General features: G+C 44.5%; 1 protein-coding gene across 1 annotated transcript in view; it reads left to right on the top strand.

Moving 5' to 3' along the window:
- Window positions 1-23095, top strand: part of FAM20C (FAM20C golgi associated secretory pathway kinase) — a 52495-nt gene extending 29400 nt beyond the window's left edge. Inside the window, exons 4-10 of the mRNA XM_065732963.1 lie at window positions 10219-10311; window positions 12056-12171; window positions 18822-19002; window positions 19597-19706; window positions 20764-20845; window positions 21317-21376; window positions 21940-23095. Of these exons, the coding sequence (XP_065589035.1) occupies window positions 10219-10311; window positions 12056-12171; window positions 18822-19002; window positions 19597-19706; window positions 20764-20845; window positions 21317-21376; window positions 21940-22192 (895 nt within the window). The 3' untranslated portion in view covers window positions 22193-23095. The remainder of the gene's footprint in view (window positions 1-10218; window positions 10312-12055; window positions 12172-18821; window positions 19003-19596; window positions 19707-20763; window positions 20846-21316; window positions 21377-21939) is intronic.
- Window positions 23096-23480: the final 385 nt, after the last annotated feature.

Raw genomic sequence — 23480 nt, 5'->3', positions numbered from 1 at the left:
CAAAAAAAAAAGAAGTCTCCCAACCTATCTGTATCATTAGGGAATGGCTTAGTGGGCATGGGTTGGGTTGACAGTTGGACATCCTAGTGGTCTTTTCCAGCTATGAGATCCTATGATTCTATGCAATATATGAACAGCCAAAGCAGAGAGGAACATGTCTGTGACACATCTATGAAACCTGCCTCAGAGATGTACTGACCATTTCCTTGTCTTGGCAGTGGGATGGAGCTGGTGCCAGTGAGCAACACGAATCTGGTCCCATCCTACCCAGGGAAACAGTGAGCAGCAAAGTGATCTTCTCTATTCCTTGTTTAGGCAAAATCATCTGGGGGAAGAAAATACATTTAAAAATTTGAAGAAAGCATATTAAAAAAATAAATAAAAATGAAGGGTTACTCATGGACCCCTGATCCAGCTTAGGGAAAAGTTCAGTGCTCCTCACAGAGATCATGGTTGCTGTTAGGTGCAGTAACAAGAAAGGAGTAAAAATTGGGAGGAAAGAAAGAAGAGGGAGGTGGAATAGTTTCCTTTATTGGGGCAATGAAATACCTCACCATATCAAAGCAATTCCCATTTCTTTTGTAACCACAAAGTAGTCTGAAACAGTCAATTACATCTTCTTTCCAGCTCAGAGAGGCACATCACCCTTTGCCACACATTAAGGAATGTTAATAGCAGCAGTAACGAGTTCAGGGGTGCGTGTGCTTTATTGGGAAATCACACCTCCGAGGAATTAGAAACACTCAGCCCTGGGGAGGGATTAGCTCACAGTAACCACATGCCTGCTATCCTTTGTGACACAATTATTCTTGGAGTTTGGCACTGAAACACGATGGCAAAGCAAAACTTGCAGTTCTCCAATGGAATAACTCAGCACCCAGATGTGGCACAGGGTCCTCAGGTGCTCTGTGCAGCTCTGACCCTGCTGCTCTCTGTTTGCCTCGGGAGGGAGAGCAGCATCCAGACCTGGAGAGCCTCAGCTGGCAACAGCTGGGCAGCGCAGTGCTCGCTCCACAAATGGGAATTTCACACTTTTCTTTTTCTGTCTCTCAGTCCACGCTTGTAGATTCTGTCCTCCTAATGAATTTTGATGATATCGATTTATCTGCAAAATCTTAGGTGCCTGATTCAGGGTAAAGTAATATCGCTTAGCTCTCAACTGATAAATGGTGAATAAAAGCCGAAGTACTTGGTGTCTGCATGGGGGAGTGAGGACAGAGAAATGTTAGATCAGTCTTGCAGAACTTTGCTGTTACTTGTGCACTCAAAGTCATCCCGATATTAACTGGAGAGGTGACCTCTGGGTGCCACAAAAGCCCATGGCCAAAGCTGATGTGTACTTCTGGTGCACTTACATGCTTTTCCCAAAGCAGTCATTGTGATGGGTGGAAGAAGAAAGAAAAATAGCACTGAATTTGGAAGCGAAGGGGGAGAGCTGCTCCTGGGATCCCGCTCATCACTGCCTTGTTTTTGCAAAGTGCTGAGCACAGAAGAGCTCCAAGGAAGTATTAAGTCTGTGCTTGACTGTCAAGGACACACATAGTTCACTGACTATATGCGTGCCCAAAGTTAAGCATGTGCTTAATGAGGCTAGAGCACTTTGCTTGGGGCAGAGCTGAATCCTTAATAGCTCCATGTTTTGCAGCTTTTGCCGGAAAAATGGGGCTGCTGTTTTCGTGCTTCCTGAGATATTTTGAAGACAAGCTTACTAGAAATGAGTAAAACCAATGAACAACAACAACAGAGAAAGAAGTTATGTATCATCGCTTCAGGTTCAGAGTAATAAGTTTTCCAACTCACTGTGAACCCTGGGGATTCAATGGCATTTACATCATGTGCAGAATGAAAAAAAATAAAATAATTTAAAAAAAAAAAAAAAGGATCCAAGAAATCTGTGCTCTGTGATGCTTCTGATGAGCTTAATGTTATTGTTCCTTGAGATCCCTTCCCCCGATGACCGCAGACATATTTAAAATCATTCTCAGGGCAGAAGAAATGCTTCTGACTAAGAATTTTGCACCTCTTTTTCCTCCCGTGCTCCAAAAAATGTTAGATATTGAAAAGGCTTCTCTGCAGAAAACATGCTGTAGCCTTCCTCCTGAGGAGAGGCTGACAGTACCTGGGCTCACACTGAACTCTGCTTGCACTGACTGCTTTTTCAGAAATAGCTTTTGCAGCTGGATCTTTTTTCACATCTTTATGGCCAGCAGGCAGTGTAAGGCTGAGCCTCAGAGGGGTAAATCGAGGGGAAGGATGACAGATTTCATGGGCTTGGCATGGCAGAAATGCTCACACCGCTCTTCCAGGAGCACAGGCAACTCCAGGACGGAAGGGCTGGGCAGGAAACAGCCACAGTGGTACAGCTTCTTAATGAAGAAACCTTAAAGAACAGCACAGACTGTCACTACAGCACTTCATTAATTATCTCTCCTGCTTATTTAATCGCTGTGAGTCTTTTCCTCCCTGCTGTGGCAACAGCATTGGCCATGTTAATGTTGGTGCTGGGAGCTGGTCTCTAGTGCTGTTAAGTACCTCTTCATCTTTCAACTCCCATACACCGAGGCAAGTTTCTATCTCAGGGATGAATCAAACCTTATTCCTGCATTAAGTATTTTATATATATATATATATTATTTTTTTATCTGCAAAGTGAATTAGTGACAGGAGCTTCCCAGAACTTTCTGTTCCCTGCATACCGTGACTCATTTGTTTTTCTGTGCAAGCTTTTCATTTTCTGGATGGGAGAAAAATGGTCCTAGGCAGAGTGCTACTGGGACAGTGACATCTGTTCGTTCCCCACCCCATGTCCCCTCTCCCCATCAGCATCACAAAAAAAACAGGGAGAGGAAGGGGAGCTTGCAGCGAGTCCCTCACATTTGCACACTTGCAGTTTCTGCTTCCATGTCACCTCCTGCACCATCGATGGCACGGAATGGATTCTATACCTTCATGGACCCTGGGCTGCTTTAAATGAACGTGTGTGGAGATCCAAGCTTCAAGCTTTGGAAACACACAGTTCAGTCCCTGAAGCAGCCATGCATGCTGATATGTGCAGCAGAAGCAGCTCTTTACACAGCTTTCAGAACAGTCATCCAAAGCATGGGGGAAGATCTTTACTTACCCCAGTGTTCAGTGACGTTCGTTTTGGTAATAACCAAGATCACATGTTATCCAGGAAAATGAGATGAGCTAGAAAAACTCATCTCATTTTAAGTCTTTTAAACACAGTGCCTGGCTTTTGAGATATCTCGGGGACAAGGGGGAAATATAAGCAAGTATTACAAAGAATGATCCTGCCTGTCTGATCACACTGCATCCTGTACCCCAGCAGAGCTAGAAGACATTGATGAAGATGTTGGGCTATAAAGTGCACCTATGTGCATGGACTTACGTGCATTTACCTGGGAGTGCTGGAGATCTGCTCTCACGTTGCCTGCTTTGTAACAGCATTTTGCTTGGCTTTCTTTCCAGACATCTTCTAACCACATAATAATAAATAATAATTAGTAGCAACACTACTACTACTAATAAAGAGCTGTGAATCAGATATCTGGCCCACATCCCTGCTCTTTAGTTGAGGAAGGGGAAAGGGACCACTGTCTGCTGCTCCAGGCAGTGCAGGTGGGGATGGCATCCTGACAAATGCGCTTCCACCAGTAACGTTTCTGCATTTGCTGTCCCCATGTCAGGCAGCTATTTACTAGGGAGGACTGGAGGTAATATTCTGAATTGCTGAAAGAAATTTTCCTGGTTGATCAAACTCTGTGTGTTGTTTTTTTTTTTATACTGATCAAAGATTCTCTGCATGTTGGAACGTTATCCTAATGAAAGATTGAACAAAAAAGAACTTCTGAGCCGGTAGACAATGAAATGATGACTGGGGAGATTATGCCTTGACTCTACTGTCAGCACTATGTCAGTAAAGGCAACAGTGTAGAGAGGGTGCGTTTTGAGACACGAGTGCCAAATCCAGATCTCCAGAAGGAATAGAAAAGCCCCAAGGTGGAGGAAAATGTCTGGTTTTATTTATTTATTTTCTGTATTTATTGGAGAATAGAACAAATCTTTCATCTTCCCAGATCCTACAGTTACTCTGATTATTCGTCCCCTCATATCCTATCTGCTGGTGTAGTCTGGAGGGGCAGCTTGTGTTTTGCTCAGGTGGAAAAGTCAATATTTCAAGGCTGTGGGCTGGAGAGAATTTCAGTGAATTAAAAATAGATGAATGGCTCTTAGTAAAGAAGGGGTCTCTGAGCAGAGGAATCTCAAGGCATTAAGGTGTAGTTCCCAGGTCTCGGCTGTGGGGTGAGCTTTTCAGGAATGGGAGCCAGTCCCTGTAAGTCTATTGCATGTATTCCTTCACATATGCTGCAGTAGGCCCTGTGTGATGGCTTTGCCTCGGTCATGGGGCGAGGAGGAGAAGGGAGAGGGGAAGTGTGCCAATGTGAGGCCAACACGTGGGGATGAGGAGAGGGCTGCAGCCATGGGATGGGGAAGGGATGTTCTGAAGACTGTGTTACAGCGACGTCTGTCAAGATTGGTTTGGGTCAGGCTGATCTTGCCTTGGGGCCAGGGGCTGGGGTAGGTGACCTCCCCAGCCTTTTTCCTTGGACTCTGCAATTGGAAATAGAAAAAACACCTCTTCAGCATACCGATTCCCTGAGGATTTTCTCTCCCTCTTCCCCTCGGTACCCTCCTGTGCCAGGTAACCAGGCACTCATACATACAAATGCTCTTTTTGAAGCTTATTGTTATGCACTGTCTTAGAAGTTAGCGATTTCTGTGGCACTGACTGGTCCTTGAGCATGTGCTGCTGTCAAGCTCTCCTCATCTTCTCTGGAGAAAAGCACTCCGGGGCTGGCATGCAATAGCATCATCTCGATATTTATCCTTTTGGCGGTTTGCTAATTATTCCTATTCCTAGCACATCCCTGTGCGAATTTCTGTCTTTCTGCCACAGTAAATACTCTCTGGTTTTTCTAGCTGCAGAAGTGCTAGCTAAACGGGAGAAGCCTAAATATTCTGCAGAGGCCCATATTGTCGTTTGGATGAGAGCAACAGCATGGGCCAAACATCTTTTCTGTACCACTTAAAGCGCATGTCTTTGCATTCCTGAATTGGCCACTCATTTTCTGGACTGTATTCTGCTCTTGTAAACAGCTCATATCGTTCCTGGGAGTGCTCTTTGCAGCACAGCACTTTGATAAAGCCAAAGCCATCAGCTGCCAAGACTCCATAAGGAGTCGGAAACAGGCACCAGATAGCTTTGCTACTGTAGATGTAACTGCATTAACAGTGTCATTTGTCTTCCTAAGGACTTATTAAGCTACTAAAATGTATTCTAAAATTAAGTGGCATTTTTTCCACCTGTTCCAACTGGTGCCAAATGCATAGGAAGCTCTCCCTGGTGATAGGGCTCTGCATTCACAACCTAAGTGCACTCCTAAGCACTGCAGAAGCCTCAGAGACGTTGTTTTGTTTCTCTTTTTTCTTTCTTTCTTTCTTTCTTTCTTTTTTTTTTCCACGGGCTGCCTCCTTCAGTTAGAATAATACGCCTTAGATTATCTCAGGGCACTCTGGATCCCAGTGCTGCACAATCCAATTTGACACAAGGGTTGCAGTGGGGGGAGGAAATCCTGCAAGCAGACACCGGACTCTCAGTCTGCGTTTTCTGCAGTACAAAGAAGTTCACAGGCTGTGGATTTTCCTGCCTGCCTGTGCTGGGAGAAGGGCTTCCTGGACTTGATGGAGCATCTGTGGTTACATCAATTGATTGCTGGAGCAGAAGTGATGCCAAAGAGCCATCTCTGAATGCAAAAAGTCCCCAGTTCTTCCTGGGTTAGCTCAGGTGCTAACTGTATTTTATCATTTAGATATCGCTGCATATTAACTGTTAAGCCCTTGATTTGGCTTAGGAACAGAGGAAAGCTGCTTTATATGGGAAAAGAACAGTGACCTGTAGCTGTGGCTAATCTCCTGTTCTCTTTTCCATATTACTCTCTTTCCAGTGTTAGCTGCATCCACGGCAATGCACGTACTGTGCCCCCTTCCCTTATTACATTACAGCTGATTCTGTAGCTGCCAGAGTTCCCCAGCAGGATCAGGGTCTCTGTCTCCCAAACTGACCCCTCTCTGTTGCAGAACCATGATCTGTAATCATCCCTAATCCCTTTTGCTGGTTCCCCTGATTATGTGTGGGAGCAGGAGCACAGCCTCGTTAGGAGGAGCTGTTTCTAGTCATCAGCATGTCCCTTGATTAGCTGAGGTACGTGCCTTTGAGACCAAGGTGTCCTGAAATATCCTTGGACTGCGGCACACACAGGAAGGCGGTGTGTCTGTCGGAGTAGCATGTGAGTCAGGCTGGGCTGTTTGCCCTATTTTCTGTCTTTTTGGCTGCTGCACAGATAGTAGGACCCCTCCAGTGCAGGGGAAGTCTGGCACTGAGGCAGAATTCTTTCGAGCAATGCATGGCCCTGGTGGGGATCAATCCAGGTAAGTTAGGCAGGTGCACGCAGGGGACCCTGAAAGGTGAACAGGATAAGCCGCTATGTTGGCTTATCCAGAAACTCCTGAGCACCACAACAGGTCCCAGCCACGGTCAGAGGGAGCTGCTCACAGGATTTACTCACGGCTGCGTTCACTTAGCAGAGTATCTCCATTGCTCCTGTTTTCAGGCATGACTTACTCTTCCAGCCGCAAGATCAGACAGTCACATCTCATCACGCAGATGTGTTCTTACCCCATTTGAAATCCTTCTTTACTTCCTGTGTTTTCTCTTGAGTTGGGAAATTTTGCTTTCCCCTTAGTTCTCATTCCTCTTACTTCTTCCCTACGAGTGCTAGCGGTGCTGATTTCTCTTTTCCTCACGCAGTAATTGGTCTGGTGCCACTGTGTAATTTTTAACTGTGTGCAGCACCAACAGACCTCCATCTGTCTCTCCTCCAGAGCTTCCCAGCCTGCTGTTAGAAATATCTGCCAAATCCTCCTCCAAAGAGAGGATCACCAGATTCCAACTGTTTGCAAAATAAGAGCCGCAGCCAGAAACGCTCTCCCACCATCACCCGCCTGCGTGGGACCCCACTCCTGTGTGCTGTGGGTTTCTGTTACTGGTGCTGAGGAGCTCAGACCAGTGCCTCCAGTTTGCTGTCCATCAGATGTGTATCGCATTCGGCAGATTGGTCTGTGTGCTCAAATATTTCACTGCATGTGTCGTTTTATTAGACAGTAACCTTCAATAACCACCGGGTGATAAAATAACAGAGAGGGGTTTCTGGCTTGGGATTCTTTTTAGGTTTGTTTCTTTTTTTTCCTTAAAAACCCAGCTCTGATTTAAAACACGCTATGGGATGGATCAGCTCCAGTGTTGTTTTATAAGTTATTTTAATTGACTTTGCCTCAGAGTGCATGCTCCTTTCCCAGCCTTTCCAGTAGGGACTGAGGTTGTTGTACTAGAGTAACTGCTGTGCTTGCTGACTGCCCACCCACGTTACTGAGAGAAGAGTTTGGTTCATAGAGTCATCGTATTTTCCACCTCTCCCTACACACGCATCAGGTGTGCGTGTACAAAGATTGTGTGTGTGCGTGTGAGAAGATGATTAGAAGAATTAGCAGCAAGCCGGGAGATGACTAGACTGCACACACTGAAACCATCAGGTTTTCTAATACAATAAAGTCACGTACAAATATATTGAAACTAAAAAATCAAGACTATGCCGTGGGTATCCTGCAGAAGCTGCCCTCCTAATGGTCCATTGATTCCATCAACTGAACACAGCATTGGGCTGTTTAAACATGGTGTTGTACCAAAGGGGATGGTCATCACACATGCTAGCATCTGCTGGTGGTACAGCAGCTCGCTCTGTGGGGTTCCCAGCAAATCTCTTTAGGTGTTGTTGCAGATATTGAATTAATTTGTTTAAATAAAACTGTAGCCAGCTCAGGTCAGATCCAAAGAGCAAGATTCCACTTCTCTTAAGTGGAATATTGGATTCTGTCATGAGAAGGGATTTTTCAAGGTTATTTCTGAGAGTTGAACCCAGCACAACTTAGTTCTGCAGGGCTTTTTTATTTTTTATTTTTTTATTTTTTGATAAATACTCCTTCCAGGCTGCATTCAGAAGTACCCAGCATCTCCCAGAAACAGCAGAGTGTGTGCCATGCCCATGGGCACGGCCTGTGGTCACTGGCTGGAGAGTGTTGGTCTGTCGATGCGTGAAGTGAAACACCTGAAGCACTGAAGAAATGCACTGGTCTGTTTCATGATCTAAAAGATACGGTATTTCCATTGTTTAGATTGCACTGCTAATTTGGTATCCATCTTTGGAAGTTTCAGGGACAATCAAGTTCGTGATTTCCTAGGAGGGTGCACCCATGCCACCATTTAATAATACATTATGACAGGAGAGAAATATGTACAAACAAGTCGAAGCCTGCGGGAGAGCTGTACTTACAGAATAATATCCCCAGCCATTGCCAGGGGTGGCAGGGAGTAAAGGGAAAAATGAAATTAGAGAGACCAGAGCATCCCGGCAGTGATGTGCCGACTGCCTGGGAGCCATTGCAGGGCTGTGGGGAGAGCTGTGCTTGCAAGATTCACATCGACCCTTTCTTGAAGTCTCATTTTCCAGAGCAAGATTTTCTTGTAAAGGAACGACCATGGTTTGTTTAAAGAGATAAAAAGCAGATGGCATTGATTAGCTAATTAGTAATATTTTCTGCCGCTTATCAGCTGTGCTGATATGTGTAAAGTTTGCAGAGGCTTTTTTGATTTGTTGAAGCAATTGACTGTTTTAAAATCTGGAGGGGAGGGCAAGTTCAATACAGACTCATAATCTTCTGCCCAACAGAAATATCTTAACCTTCTTCTTTGCATGTATGTTCATTTTTGAGGGGAATGTACCCAGCAAGGCTGCAGCTCTGCTAGCTTCCACCTTCCTGACACAGCACGTGTGACTTGCCTCAGGTTTTTGGACTATCCTTTTCCTCCTTATAGGTGCTACCCCTTCCCTTTGCACGTATGGTGAAGACAAAGCACGATATTATATTTTATTTTCTGACCTCCTGGCCCTCTGACCTCCTGTTATACTTTGCCCATCGAGTCCCTTCATGCTCACTCTCTGATGGCAATGGTTCAGCATCTATCATGGAATCACAGAATCATACTGTGGCTTGGCTTGGAAGGCTTAAAGGTCATCTGGTTCCAGCCCTCTGCCGTGGGCAGGGAAACCGTGGTCTCTGTGGAGTGAGCATGTGTTTTAATTGCTGGTGTGTAATAGAGGTGATGCACGAGCTGTCAGCTGGCCACCTGTGACAGCAGGGAATGAGAAAGAGCTTGGGAAAATTATGCTTGCCTCTTCTAGGGAACTCTCCTCCCTTGCAGATGTTTTAGAGAAGAGCTTTGCAGTTCATTTTTCATGTTTAAGACTTCCAATAGAATATGGTGCTGATTTTGGTGGGGCCCAGACATTGTATTGGTCAACTGCCTGAGTTGCACTGCATCCAAAAGCCAGCAGCACTGGAAACTGCCAAAAGTGAAACAGATTTGCTCCTGTCACACAGAACTTTCTATTTGCCATGGAGTTCGGTGTTCAATCTTCACCCTTTTTTCTTTCCATCCGAATGGCATTTTTTATTGTTTCTTATGCTGAAGAAACAACAAATTCCACGTCTTCTCTGGAGCACGGTCTTGTTAATGTTCTTTGAAACATGACATGTGTCGTGGCCGTCAAACTGCAATGATCCCATTTCTTCTGAAATGAGAAAAACATGTCACTTTTGGCTCGAAGAAATGCAGAGGGAGAGTCATGTTTTAGATAGGAGCTGCACAGCTTCCAGAGATGAAAGAAAAATGTTATTACTTTTGGAAATTTCATAATTACAGTTAATGATGATTTAATGAAATGACATTGTCTTCACTGCTATCGCTAATGAAATGTTTGAGAGTGATAAAATAGATCTTGTTAAATAGAGTGAGAGCCTTGAGTGGAGGAGCTTTGTGACAGCAGCCTGCATGCATGAGTCTTGGTATCCTATTTTTTGTTCCAGTAATTAAAAACAGAACTTGAAGTGAAGGCTACATGGCATATAATACACACATGAAGTATTTAAAGGCCTTTCATTAAGCGATACTGAACCCCTGAACAACACACTGATGGCCGAGTAGCACTCCTTAGAAATGCTAACCCATCATTAAAACACTTCCTTTGTTTCTCTTTGCAGACAAACCAGAGAACAAGAAACCCCACCTGATTTTTTTTATTTCTCAGACTATGAAAGACATAATGCAGAAATAGCAGCATTTCATCTGGACAGGCAAGTAAATTGGATTAGCATTAAAAAAAGTGGAAATATTGCGATGAGTTGAAGCACTTGCCCAGCTCTGTAACTGAATTTCTTTTAGAAAGGGGAAAAATGGAACAAAAGTGGGCAAAAGCTATGAATAAAAGAAACGGAAGATGATGAAATGGTAGATTATCAGTCAGGAAATGTGGCTTGCTCCGCGAGTGAGAAACCGAGCACTGAGTAATTCTCAAAAAGAAAAGAGAAATGCTCTCAAAAAGGAGGCTGAGAAATTAATTTTCTTTGTGATCTCAGAGTGCTTGTGGGGAGGAGCCATCTCCTGGGAATAGATAGCATGAGCACAGTGGGAATATGGCTCCCCCCAGTCAGCTCCAGGATGGGCAAATCCAAGTGAGGCATGGGGAATAGCCTGAGTGTTCAGTGTAACTGCCATAGGAAAGGTGCCCTGGTGTCACTGCCAAAAGCTGGGGCTGTCCTGTGTCAGGAGGATATTCAGGACAAAGAGGAGGACACTGATGGTCATCTCACGTTCCTGTTAGCTGAAAATGCCCTCCGAGCAGAAATAGCACGGGCTCTGTTGGGAGTGGAGTGGGGACAGTCTCAGCAAGCCCACGTCAGGAGCAAGAATTAATTACTCACGAGGAATTACTAACAAAAGGGCTTCAAAGCATAACATTTTGCAGGCTGAGTTAGAATTGAAGCTTCTTTCACAGTCTCGAGTGCCGAGAAAGATCCTTGCAAAAGTTTGAAGCTTTGGGCACAGGTTGTTTAGGGGTGTGTGTAGTACTGATGCCTCCTGATTGATGGTCAGGATGAGGGAACGTCTGTGGGTGGCACAGAGTAGATTGGCCATTAAGAGCCATCTCGGTCACGTCCTTAAAGGGTCTTCTGTATTTTAATGCTGACCTTGGTGTTGGTCCCCTCTGTTTTATATTTTATATTGCCATTTTAAGCAGATGGTGTTGTAGGAAAAAGCATTAATGGAGTTCCTGCAGGGAGTTATGCTAAACATCCACATGCTAAGCAGAAAAAGCAGTTGCTACCCAGTGTAGAAAATCTTATCAGTAGAGTGGACATAAAAATCCCACCTATTGGGAGGCTTTGTATGGAGACTTTGCTCTTTTACTGTGTCTAATGGCACTGCTTCATAGGGAGTTTTTAATGATCTACTAAAGCTGGGGAGTTTGTGGTTGAGAAAGGCTCTTTCTCCAGCCTTTGCCTCTGGGAAAATGTTTAGTTTCAGGGAGGTTGTTTATATTGGTATGAGGGTACTGAAACAGGGAGGAGCAGAAGGAAATAAATGAAACAAATACTGTCAGGAAAAAAAAAAAGGCCAGTTTTTAGATTTATTAGATGATGTTCATGGAAGAAAGAGGCTGAAATCCCATTCCTCAAGTCACTTAAACCTTTGTGAGCAAAAGGCACGTTGTGACAATCCTGAATTGGCCCAAGGTGAAAGCCAAGTCTCTCCTGCCCCTCCTTTCTGGAATGTTATGTCACTTTTTTTTTCATGGGGCAGCATGTCTCCCACTGCTCTATGTCTGCTCCGTACTATGGAGGCAAGTCAGAGCTGGTAATATTCATGACATTTTATAGTATACTGTCAGAAAGATAGAAGTTCAAAGTCAGTGAGCTTTTCACTCCTTAAAGGCCCCAGCTAAATGTGCCTTCAGGGTGTAACAAACCTTCCTGAAACCCATCACTGTCATCGTGTTGCAGTGCTGTACGTAATCTGCCCCTTCTCCTTTCCTCCCAGGATCCTGGACTTCCGTCGCGTCCCACCAGTTGCAGGTAGACTGGTTAACATGACGAGGGAGATACGGGATGTCACTCGTGACAAGAAGCTGTGGAGGACGTTTTTCATCTCACCAGGTAGTCTTGGAAACAACACTGTGTTCTTTCTATCCTGTTGAACGCGTACTTAAGGGAGCAGTGTGTAGATTGCTTAATTGCTCAGATATTGCTAATAGAACCGTCTTCTAAACCTTTGAATAAATATAAATGTGGAGACATAGCATACAAAGAAGACTTTATTGTTTTGAATTGAGTGCCTTTCCCCTTGACAAATTATCCACAGAGACAAGCTTTTATTTTCACAAAAGCAATGTGCTCAACAAATGTTTTACGCAGAGCAATTTCTAAAGCAATTTCTTCTGTTACTCTCAGTTTACCCAAAACCTTATTACTCAGCCCATTAGTTATTTAGACCTTTTTTTTTTTCCTAGTGCTGTGTGAGCTGTCACTTTTGGTGGTCGTATGCATTTATTTCTCATTTTTTACTGGAGGACCCAAACCTCCTTTTCTCGGAGTCACATATCTCAGTTTTTATTACAAGGGGAGTGTGAAGCAAAACCAAGCAGATGTGTAACGTGTTCTGCTTCCAGCTCACATTTTCTGCTGCGCAGAATCTGGAGTAGAGCTGATCTGAATTGGTCCCAGTCCTTGAACCTGCTTTGAGGCCTGGCCCCAGGATCCTTTACCACCCCCTGCTTGTAATATTCTTCACTCTTTCACAACATCTGGTGGCCCTTGCCAAGGACAGAGCACCACAGGGTGGGAGCTGTACAAACACGGGGTAAAAGCTTACCCTGCTCCCAGAATAAACAAAACTAGGTAGAGAAAGTCAAAGGGGTCCTCTGGGGTGCTGAAATGTTGAGGTTAAAGCTCTGAATTAAGGCACAAAAATACATGCTTAAGTATGTTTGTGGAGGAAGAATGTAGAGGGAAATCCTCGATGTAAAACCTGTAACTGTGTCCGCAGAGCTTAGCTTGTATTAGTTCAGCTGTGTGCAAATGTGCGTTCCTGAACTTGGGTTGTGACTTGTGGAAATCTGGAGTAGGAATCTCTGGGGGTCACTGCTTTGCTCGCTGTGCCTGGCCAGCAGCTTAGCCCAGATCCCTGAAAGCAACACCCAAAGCCTTCAGCACAGACTGTCCCGTGGCAGCAGTGTGTAACTGCTGTTAGCAGGAGAGCAGGGCCACGTCTCTGCCGAGCTTCTTAAAGTGTTTATCACACTGTTGTGAGCACCAAGAAAGTCAGGATTGTGGCTGTTATTTTTAGCTTAATATTTATATTTGGCTCTGCAGGACACAGTCGAGCAGGCTGTTATTTATTCCAGTAACTACGCTTGTGCAATGCATTACACAACTACGAGACGTCTCACCTTGCTCATGTTGTATGTGCCACAGTTGTGCCCACATGGGTGACAGCGTTCACCAGTGTGGTGTGCAGGCATTCTGTGTGTGCCACCCAGGCCTTCGTCTCAGTCACTTTCCTTCTAGCTCTCTCTCTTTGTCTGCATATCCATATATATTTTTGTTTTGTTTTGTTTTGCTTTGTTTTTGCTTGATTTGTTTTCAGGCAAGTAATTACCTGTGAAAGAGGATGAAAAGCTCTTGCAGTTTGTTATGCACACAAGATGCTTCGTCTCATTTGAAATATAAGGCGTTTTGCTCACATTTTAGCCAGTAAGACAAGGGTTAGTGGGGCTTACTTGCTTTTTAGTCTTCCTGGGTGATATATTGAGGGGTAGGGGTGGATTTGGAGTGCTTTCAGACAATTCCAGAACTGTGCTTGTCTTTGGAGCAGCTGCAGCAGCTGCAGCCCAGCAGTGCACAGTGAAGGCTGCTGCTGGATGAAGATAAGGATCTTGTCACTACAACATTCCAGACAGCCAAAGGATGATCCGAGTATAATCCTTTATTCAAATATATTTGTAGGCTTTCGATAAATTCAATTAAAATATTTGATGAACTATGATGGAGGCTTTCCTGGAGAATGAAACGCTCAAGGAATTATTTTTTCTTTCCAATTTTACGTTTTCTAAATCAGTATACTTTGTGCAAATCACAGTGGTTACTTGTCAGAGCCCTTCCTTCCAAAGCTCCTATTTAATTAGTAAGGTTCTTATTAACATATGCCCAGCCTCCATCTTGTATTTCATACTGACCTTAAAAGGCAGGCATTAATTAATGCCTAATGAAAAAGTGATAAAAGTCCTAAATTAAGCAATTAGTTCTGTAGTGCTATGTGGATACTTGCAAGAATCAGTCTGCACATGGCCATATGGCCACCAGGGCTCCCTTGGGACTGCCTGGTGTCTCTGCATCCCCGTCCCCAGCAGTGTCTGCTGACAATGGCTGCTCATGGGGACGTGTTGCTTCTGCCAGCAGTGTGTTCCTATCCATACATCAAGCACTGAATGTAATTCACTATATATAGGACTCTCCCCTTGGGCTGGGAGACCATCATTTGCAGTGAAAACTCTGCCTAACCCTCAGGGGTTCGCTGCGAGCATCGTGACTGCTCACCAATACACAGTGTTTTTCCCTAGACCAGCATGGGGGTATGTTAGAAGGGACCTTCCTGAATTTACACACTTGTTCCATCAGAAATAGAAATGGAGGTCTGTTCAGGCAGCTCAGGCAGGTGCTGCTGCACAGCACGTGGCATCCGTCCGCCCTTCCCTGCGAGCAGGCAGGGCTAGGGTCGAGCAATGCATTAAGCTGCATTCAGAGAGAAAGCAGATTGCAGCATAGTGCTCTTCTAGGCAGTTTGGACTGAACATGAGAAATGGAATTAGGTCAGTAATTATTTAAATTAATTTTACATCCTTTGCAGTAGGGCAGACTGCAGTAGCTCTGCTACTCTTACAAATGAATGGTAATTTGCTAGGAAAAAAGGGACATATTAATGATGTCAGCCTTCGTTTTGGAAGTAATTGAGGCAGCAGCTTAAAGAAATCAATGTTGCACAGCTAGTAAGCACTGTGTTTTTGTTCATATTAACCAATTCCAAGGGATTCTGTGGTTTTTTTTTCCTCTCAGCAAACAATAGCAATTCTGAATTAGCTATTATTTTGAGCAGGTAAATGAAATATCTTTTCATGCATTGCATCAGTAAATATTCAGGGCTCTTTCCACTACTTGAATTGCACAGGCTTGCTAAATGTCCTCTATTAAGCGTCATGCAGCTCTCAATAAAAGAATTGCTCTGCCAAGCAATTTGCTTTAAGGTATCTCCACTTGTTCCTTTTCTTCCTGAGAAGAATGATGGTTCAGCTATCAGGGTGACGCACAGAAAATGTGCAGATGAGAACAGACACTCTCTGCTTCCTAACTGTCTCAATTAGTTCGAGTTTTGATCACCGGGCACAGTGAGTTTTTGTTGGATTTCGTTATGAATTGTGTCCATCCATCCTCAGATAATGGAAATCAGACATTTGCAAGACCATTCAATATTCTCTTGCCTCCGTTGTGCTTTGAGGGAAACAGTTTTTTTGTTCATTTTTAATGAAGAAGGGGTTTACATGTTACAAATTCAAAGTATTTGGACATTTTCTTGTATGTAAACATCCCTTTCTGCTTTGGCAGTGCTGCTGCAATGCCATTCCTGCATGCAGCCTCAGTGGCTGCTCCTGCTGCAGCTGCTCTTCAGGTGTGTCGCTGCCTTGCAAAGGCCAGGTCCTGCTCCGTGTGGGACTCCCACCGAAGTGCTGGGTTTGTGTCTCTGGCTGGAATTTCCCACTCAGCATGCCCTGCAGAATGTGGGTCACCTACTTAGGCTTCCAAGAAGCTTGCTGCTGCACCTTGAAGCCCTAAATGAGAGCAGCATTTTTCTATCTTTGGTACCTCTTTATTTCTAGGTTTTTAAGAAGCCTTAAAAGTGAATGTGTTTCCCTAGATAATTTAGGCTGCTTCATCTCCCTCTCTGTGTATAAGAACCTGGATAGACATTTCAGCGTGTCTCTTCTGTATCCATCAAATAAGTTAATTTCTATAATAATCACTCGAGATCCAGTACCCTGTCACCTCCACTATGCCCAGAAATCAGATAGAAGTGACGGAGGGTGAGTGCTGGATGTCTGGGAGAACACCAGCTGTCAGAAAAGGCATTTTGCCTTTACTGCACGCTTGCTGCCCTAATGACGGGCTGCATCCTGCTGTGGCTGCACTCCTGTTGCAGCAATGGGGCTCTGTGGGAAAGTCAATAGCTGGAGGGGCACGGCAGGAGCAGAGCAGCCCATGTGCCAGCTGTGTCACCCCGCAGCAGCAGCATGATGGCAGAGATAGCCCCTGAGCCTTCCTGAGATTTATCTGGATTCCAGTGTGTGATTGCTGTCAGATGGTTAGTCCCAGTTGCTCCCGTTGACAATACCAGGCAGGGTTTCATTGTTCCCTGAGTTAAATTCTGAAACAAACTATTAGGCACAGTATATATCTTCCCCGCTGTGCAAAATGCTGTGTTTATTATAATTCCCTTTTTCTGAAAGGTCAGATTTGCATAGCGTGCAGCAGAGGCTGCAGGAGGGGCATCTCCGTGTGCCTTTTGCTCACTACAGAACCCGTGCAGCAGCAGATAACCGAGTGCTGGCCTCCTGCTGCCAGCTGGGAAGTCAGATCACCCGGCCCCTGAGAGATAAATTGTCTCTGGTGATCAAGATGAATAGGAGCGGGTTCCTTCCCTGCGCAGAGCAGCAGGTGATGCTGACACAGGCGAACCAAACATGAGCCTGCTTCCATGCAGACACTGGCTCTGGCTGCAGCTAGGGAGAGCCCTGCCTTCCCCCTGTGTCAGCAGGCACTGGGAAATCAGGCATCTCTTTGTATCTCCTGATTCTTCTGTGCTAGCCCGCAGCAGGCACAGCATCTGTATGTGATTTCTTGTAAACCATCCCTTGTGGCAGCCCGGAGCCCCTTGAAACACTTTGTCTGCAATCACTTCTTTTCAAGGTATAAAGCACAGATGTTTTCCTCCATTCTTTACTGGCTGAGCATACCCCAGCCTCCCTCATGACCCACCTGCTCCTCCCATCCGCAGACCCTCTGCAGCACTATGCTGCCCGCAGGTGCTCCACAGCTCTGTGCTTTCATCCTAAGAGGTTTCCACGGAGGCATGGAGCATTTTTGTTCTTTCGCCAGGATGATCAAAGGCAGCCGAGGCACCCGCATTAGCCCAGGGATAAATACATCGAGGCCATGCTACAAGAGCCCTCGTGGAAAGGGAACCCTCGAGTGATCACAGGCCGCAGGGCCGCCAGCCCGCAGCTTGCGTCACGTTGGGTTTTTTCACATGTTGACTTTGCACTTCATTTTAGGCTAACAGAACCAGTGAGGGCCACTGAGATGGTTCTGGGGCTGGAGCAGCTGGTGTGCGAGGAGCTGAGGGGTTTTGGCTTTGTTTGTCATGGGGAGGAGAAGCAAGCCTGGTCTGATGGGCACGGGGTCAGCCTGCAGGCCCAGTAGGCCGCACTGCCTGCTCCCTGTTTGCCTTCGGCTCTTTCTGATCTTCGTTTTCTCTTTTCCCGTGTACTTCTCTTTCAGTCACGGTCAGCAAGGTATTTGATCACAGGGTAGATATTTTTGGAGTGCATCAGGCTTGATGTGTGAATGTAGACATGGTGTTTGGGCAGGAGTTGTACCTGAGGGCGGACGCACGCGGCCTCGGAGCCCGTCCCAGCAGAGGGGTTTGAAAAGCGTGTGCCCAGAGTGAGGTAACGCACTTCAATGGACAAATCGATGACCATCGATAGAGGCTGGAAATGAAACCCTGGTTGAAACTGTCGAGTAGTAAATCGTCAGCCTTTTAGTCCAATTATTTGAGGTAATTCCAGGGCTAGCAGTCAGTCCTATGTAATACAGCTAATTAAAGTGGTCGGAGCCATCACGAGACCTTATGGCTCCCACTCCTCCCCCAGCTGCAGCCTCACATCATTTCAACATTCCTCCTCTTATCCCTGTGCCACAAGGCCCATATTGCTCCTTATTCTCTTCACTCCTTATCTCCCTCGTGTCACACCAGCAGTCCTCCTTTTCTTGGTCATGGTCCTTTGGGATGGGTTCTTGTAAAGAGGTTCCACTTGTTACAGAATGTGGTGGCAGCTTTGGGGATCCAGTTTTAAGGTAACACACACTCCAAAACACGCTGCAGGTCCTTTCTCTGTGGTTGCTGGGGTAATATGAAGTGTGGAGGAGAACATTTCTGTTTGGGACGTGTGATGAAATATTTACATCTGTGCTATTTTCACCTTCCCCGTGCGCCCCCACATGGATCTACATGCTACATAATTCTCCTTAGTAAAACTGCCAGTTCTCATCCCACCAAGTAAATGGACAAAATGCTGGTGTCTGTTCTTAAAAACACAAGCCAAGATTTTAGAAGGTGGCTTAATTTTGGTCACGTGTCATTGCTCAGCTGCAGGACTTGGGGCTCCAGCCACCCCAGTTGGCATACGTGTATGCAAGAGGACGTATCAATCTAGGGCTGGAAGGAAGAAAAAAACAGAATATATATTTTGTTGTTTTGGGACATAAATAACGTGGAAACAGTCACAGCTCAGCATCAGTTGTGATCCCAGCATGATCAGTCTAGTGGTTTCAGTGGAAGAGAACTATGCATGGTAACAGCAGGTTCTGGGTCAGAGCTTTACCTCTTATGCTTTTCCACATACAGCAGTGTTTTTATGAATTCGTGAAAACTAATTTAAGAGTAGGCTTTAAAACTGTTTTCTTTTATTTGTCAGCCAACAACATCTGCTTCTATGGCGAGTGCTCCTACTACTGCTCAACCGAGCATGCCCTGTGTGGAAAACCAGATCAGATCGAAGGGTCTCTGGCTGCTTTCCTTCCTGATCTGTCCTTAGCTAAAAGGAAAACCTGGAGAAACCCTTGGAGGCGTTCCTACCACAAGCGCAAGAAAGCAGAGTGAGTAGTACTGAGCAAAGTTCACCTGTGCAAATGCCTAGAGGAATATTAAGCAGTTCTTCCTCTACCTCACCTGATGTGCTGTGATGTAAGAGGACATTTGCCCTTCTTCAGTGGCTCCAGCTCCTGGAAGGGGACAGAATATTTGCAATTGCAAGGAGCTCTGGACTACAGTCCTGAACCTGAAGTGACCTTCAGTGTCATAGTTCCCTTGTGGGATAGATACGTGCAGTGGCTTTTGACAGGATGCAATGCAATATTTTGTCCCATCAGGAAAAGAAAGATTCACTGCTCTCAGCAGCTGTAAACAAATCCCTAATGTTTTCACCTGATGGTGCAGCTGGTCTCCTAAATCCTGAACCTGTTAGCCATGTAGTTTTGAGTCTTGTGATTTTCTTCCTTTTTCATCAGTCACAATCTTTACTGGTTGCTTGCACTACTGAAAGCAGCCTGAGGAGTCTGCTGCCTCCTCGTGATCCTGCCCTCAGTCAAACACGATACAACTAAATCCTTGAAAAACAGCAATTTATTTTTTCTTTAATACTCAGTAAGCTTTGCATGTCACATAAAATATTGAAATATTGGCTTTTCCAGATGGGAAGTTGATCCAGATTATTGTGAAGAGGTTAAACAAACACCTCCATATGACAGTGGGACCAGAATTCTGGATATAATGGATATGACAGTTTTTGATTTCCTAATGGGTATGTTTCATCTCTTTCAAAAATTAAATGCAACAATTAATTAGAATAAGAACCACTTCTTTCCACACTGCTCAGCAATTTGTTAAAGCATGGTTGAAGCTGCATTTATAGTATATGCCATTCTAGATGATTATGAGAAAATGCACATTTACATGGTGGTGTATTCCCATCAGTGCAGATTAAAGGAAAAAAGATGTTCAGCAGTGCACAGTGATAAATGCAGGTCATGCTAGTCTCCTTCACAGCTGCCAAGGGCTTCCCAGTTTGCTGTAGTGAGCACCTTAGCACTGTTATGGACAGCTCCTGCATACCCCTGCAAAGGCTGTTCAGTTTTGGCACATTGCTTTCATCCTGCAGTAGTATTCCCTGCTGCTTGCTCAGTAGACTTGGAGGTTGGGACTGGGGGGTGGAGAAGTACTGATTTGACAACAGAGGCATATATCAGGAAGGTGGGTTTTTTTTTTGTTAGGTAACCTGCTTACAGTAAAATAGTTATAAACAAGTATTTAGCAGTGGCCTATTCCAGGCCTACTCAGAGGTCAACACTGAAACATTTGTATATGTAACCTGCCCTGCTGCATCAATATAAATGCAAGGTGCCAACAGACACACTTGGTCCTTGAAGACATGCCAACGAGGACATAGCCTCTGCCATTTCCACTACTGAGATCTCTGCAATAGAGTGCAGCAGGAGAGGCCAAATCACTGCTCGGGAGCCATATGTGGCATCTAGAAGTGACTCGGGATCCCCACTATGAAGATAAAACTCCAGCTTGGCACTGATAATCCACACACTGACCTTGAAATGGAGATCACACATCTGTCTGCCATGGATGCCCAAAGCAGTACCAGGAGCATCCTACTCCATATGTTAGAGACATAAAGTTTTTTTGGCTTTCCAGGCAGCCAGAAATTTGGAGAAAAAGTTCTTAACCAAGAAAAAACAGGGTGTTTCATTGTGGATCAAATGAGCAAAGTCACGTGGATTAACATCCCTACTTCAAAAGTCCACTCCCCCCTGCAAAGCCTTAACAAGAGTGGTCATTTTTCTCCATAGGGAACATGGATCGACATCACTATGAAACCTTTGAAAAGTTTGGAAATGAAACATTTATTATTCACTTAGATAATGGAAGAGGGTAAGTACCTTGAATAATCTTTTGGAACAAGGAAACAACTTTGGCTATAGTTGCCATTATGAGACATTTTTTTGCATCCTGTAGTTTATGAATTATTAGCAATTATTTGTATAATAAGTCAGTATTAGAAGCCTCAAAGGGGAACCAAATTCTTGGCATGCTATCTGCTGCTGAGAAACAGGTTTGCCTTGTCCATACCTCAGAGTTTATAAGGAGAACAGCTTAGCAGAAGGGAGTACAAAATAAATATTTGCATCCCTGTTTCAGAAAGACTGAAACCCACCAGAACTATGTCATTTATTCAGAATAAGTGGACAGACTTGGAGTCCAGATTTCCTCAGTGCCAGTCCAGTTAAGCAAAGCATACACAGCTGTGAATTTTGTACTTGCATTTACTGAAACAATAAAAGAGGTGTGCGTGTGAGTCTCTAAAGCAGCATTTGTCAGATTCTTTTTCTTACCTTTAAATAGGTTTGGAAAATACTCCCACGATGAACTTTCCATATTGGTGCCTTTAAACCAGTGCTGCAGGTATGTTTGTTGTCCTCCATTTTGCACAGATTTTTCAGCTAGTAGGACTGAAATGTTTGAGTGCATCTTCCATTGCGAACGACAGAGACAGGGGATGCTGTGATCCTGCCTGGTGAGCCTGACCTGAGCTGTCCCTGAGCATTGGCACTGACATGCTGAAGTGCTTTACTGAATTAAGATCTGCCAGCAGGAGTGTGGCTCTGGGCTGTTGTGAGAGGCTCTACTGAAGTCTGGCTTTATTCGGGCAAAACTGAAGTCAGGGGTGAACTCTTCCCTCAGTTTGAGTGTTTCTCAAAGGCGTGTCAGTGCCCAGGTGCCCTCAGTGCCCATGGCCAAGAGTTGTGAGGATGAGTGATACCTAGAGTTTTGTTTTTGCACGACAGCTCCTTCACTGCAGGCTCCCAAAGATCACCAGCCAGGTGACAATGGAAGCACACTGCTTCTTAGCATTTCAGATCACGTCATAACATCTTTTTGCTATTACCTCCATGACTGCTACCCTTGTTGAGATCAACAGCGATGAAAACACTGACACAGATATCTTCTTTTCCTTTTTCTCTTAGAATAAGGAAGTCTACCTATCTGCGATTACAGTTGTTAGCCAAGGAGGAATACAAACTCAGTCTCCTGATGAAGGAATCTTTGCTAAAGGACAAAATAGCCCCCATTCTCTACCAACCTCACTTGGAGGCGATGGACAGGCGGCTGCGGATCGTCCTCAAGGCTGTTAGTGACTGTATAGAAAAGGATGGCTATGACAGCGTGGTTGAAAATGACTTTAACGCTGATGTTAACACTGTTGCGACCGAGAGGTAGTGAAATGGCAAGACTACGTTTTTATCAGCCAAGTAAAGAAGATTCAAAAAGGAGAAAAATAAAAAATGAAGTCTTGCAGAAGACTGGTACGCCACTTCGTGAATTCAGTGAATTCAGCAACAAGATATAATTGTTCCCAGAGTAGGTAAAGTGTAGGCTCTGCAAAGGATTAGCTCATTAAGAAAAATAAGTCTAACGTGATGCTTTTCATTAGTTCCTGAGAAGAGATTATGAAAGGGTTGAGAAAATACTCGAATCGTCAACAGACAGTGGTCTGATAGCAAAACACCTCCTGTCCTTTTTGTATAGCAAGGAGGCCTTTACTTAATATTTTGTATTTATATATGGTATATCTATGAAACCCCAGACCTACCTGCCAAATCTAACGAAGAGGGAGAGCATAGTTTTGTGACTCACACTTTATTTGTGGTGACAGTCCACTTAGGATTTTGTGTTAACCCTTTAAGTGCCCTAATCCACTTATTTAAATTGAACACTTTTTTTTTTCTTCTTCTTTGTTTTTGCTACTCAGCATTTAAAGGGTTAAGGCATTACAAACTTCTAAAGGCAAAAAATAATATTAATGATAATAATAAATACAGTGATTACCAGAAGGGAATTTCACTAATCGTGCATTGACAGGAATACTTGAATGTTGGTTTTACAAAGTGATGTAAAATGACAAGTTGTACTATTTATCCTTAAGGAGGTGGCAGCTCTTATCTTTCTAGACTATCATAGCTGAGCTGCTACTTTTCAACTTTGCTTTTGATAGTTTTGTGTAAATATATACATATATGGGTGAAAAGCTGTTTTCAGCAGCTCTAGGCTTACTTTTGCAGCATTTTTGTGGAATTGTTTGCAACGTGGTAAAAGTGCAATAAAGATATGGCAAAATGTGTAGCCACCACATGTAGGTGAATTCATTTGTCATTGCAAATGTCGTTCAGAGCACAGCATCTCTAAAAGACTTGACACACCCCCAGAGGGCATAAGTACATCACTTCCCTCTGACTTGGGGAGCAGAAGCTCTACAACAGCCTAGGAAATCTCAAGTCTATCAAGAAACACAATATTCTCAGGAACATAGTTTTGAATCGTGTGCATCTGAGCTTGTGTTGAGACTTTCAGGCCCAAAGCTGGCTGTAAATTGTAGGAGAGGCTGCATCTGACATGTGAAAACACGGCGTGGTACAGAAGGAGTCCCTCACCACTCCTTTGGGCAGAGGGCAGGATTTATTATGGCAATATCCATCACAGTCTTCATTCACAGCTGTCATTTCTTTCA

The sequence above is a fragment of the Cyrtonyx montezumae genome, unplaced genomic scaffold (assembly GCF_038088225.1).
Source record: "Cyrtonyx montezumae isolate F1298 unplaced genomic scaffold, pur_monq_1.0 scaffold_16, whole genome shotgun sequence".
Taxonomy (NCBI): domain Eukaryota; kingdom Metazoa; phylum Chordata; class Aves; order Galliformes; family Odontophoridae; genus Cyrtonyx; species Cyrtonyx montezumae.
This window is presented reverse-complemented; position numbering and strand designations above follow the sequence as displayed.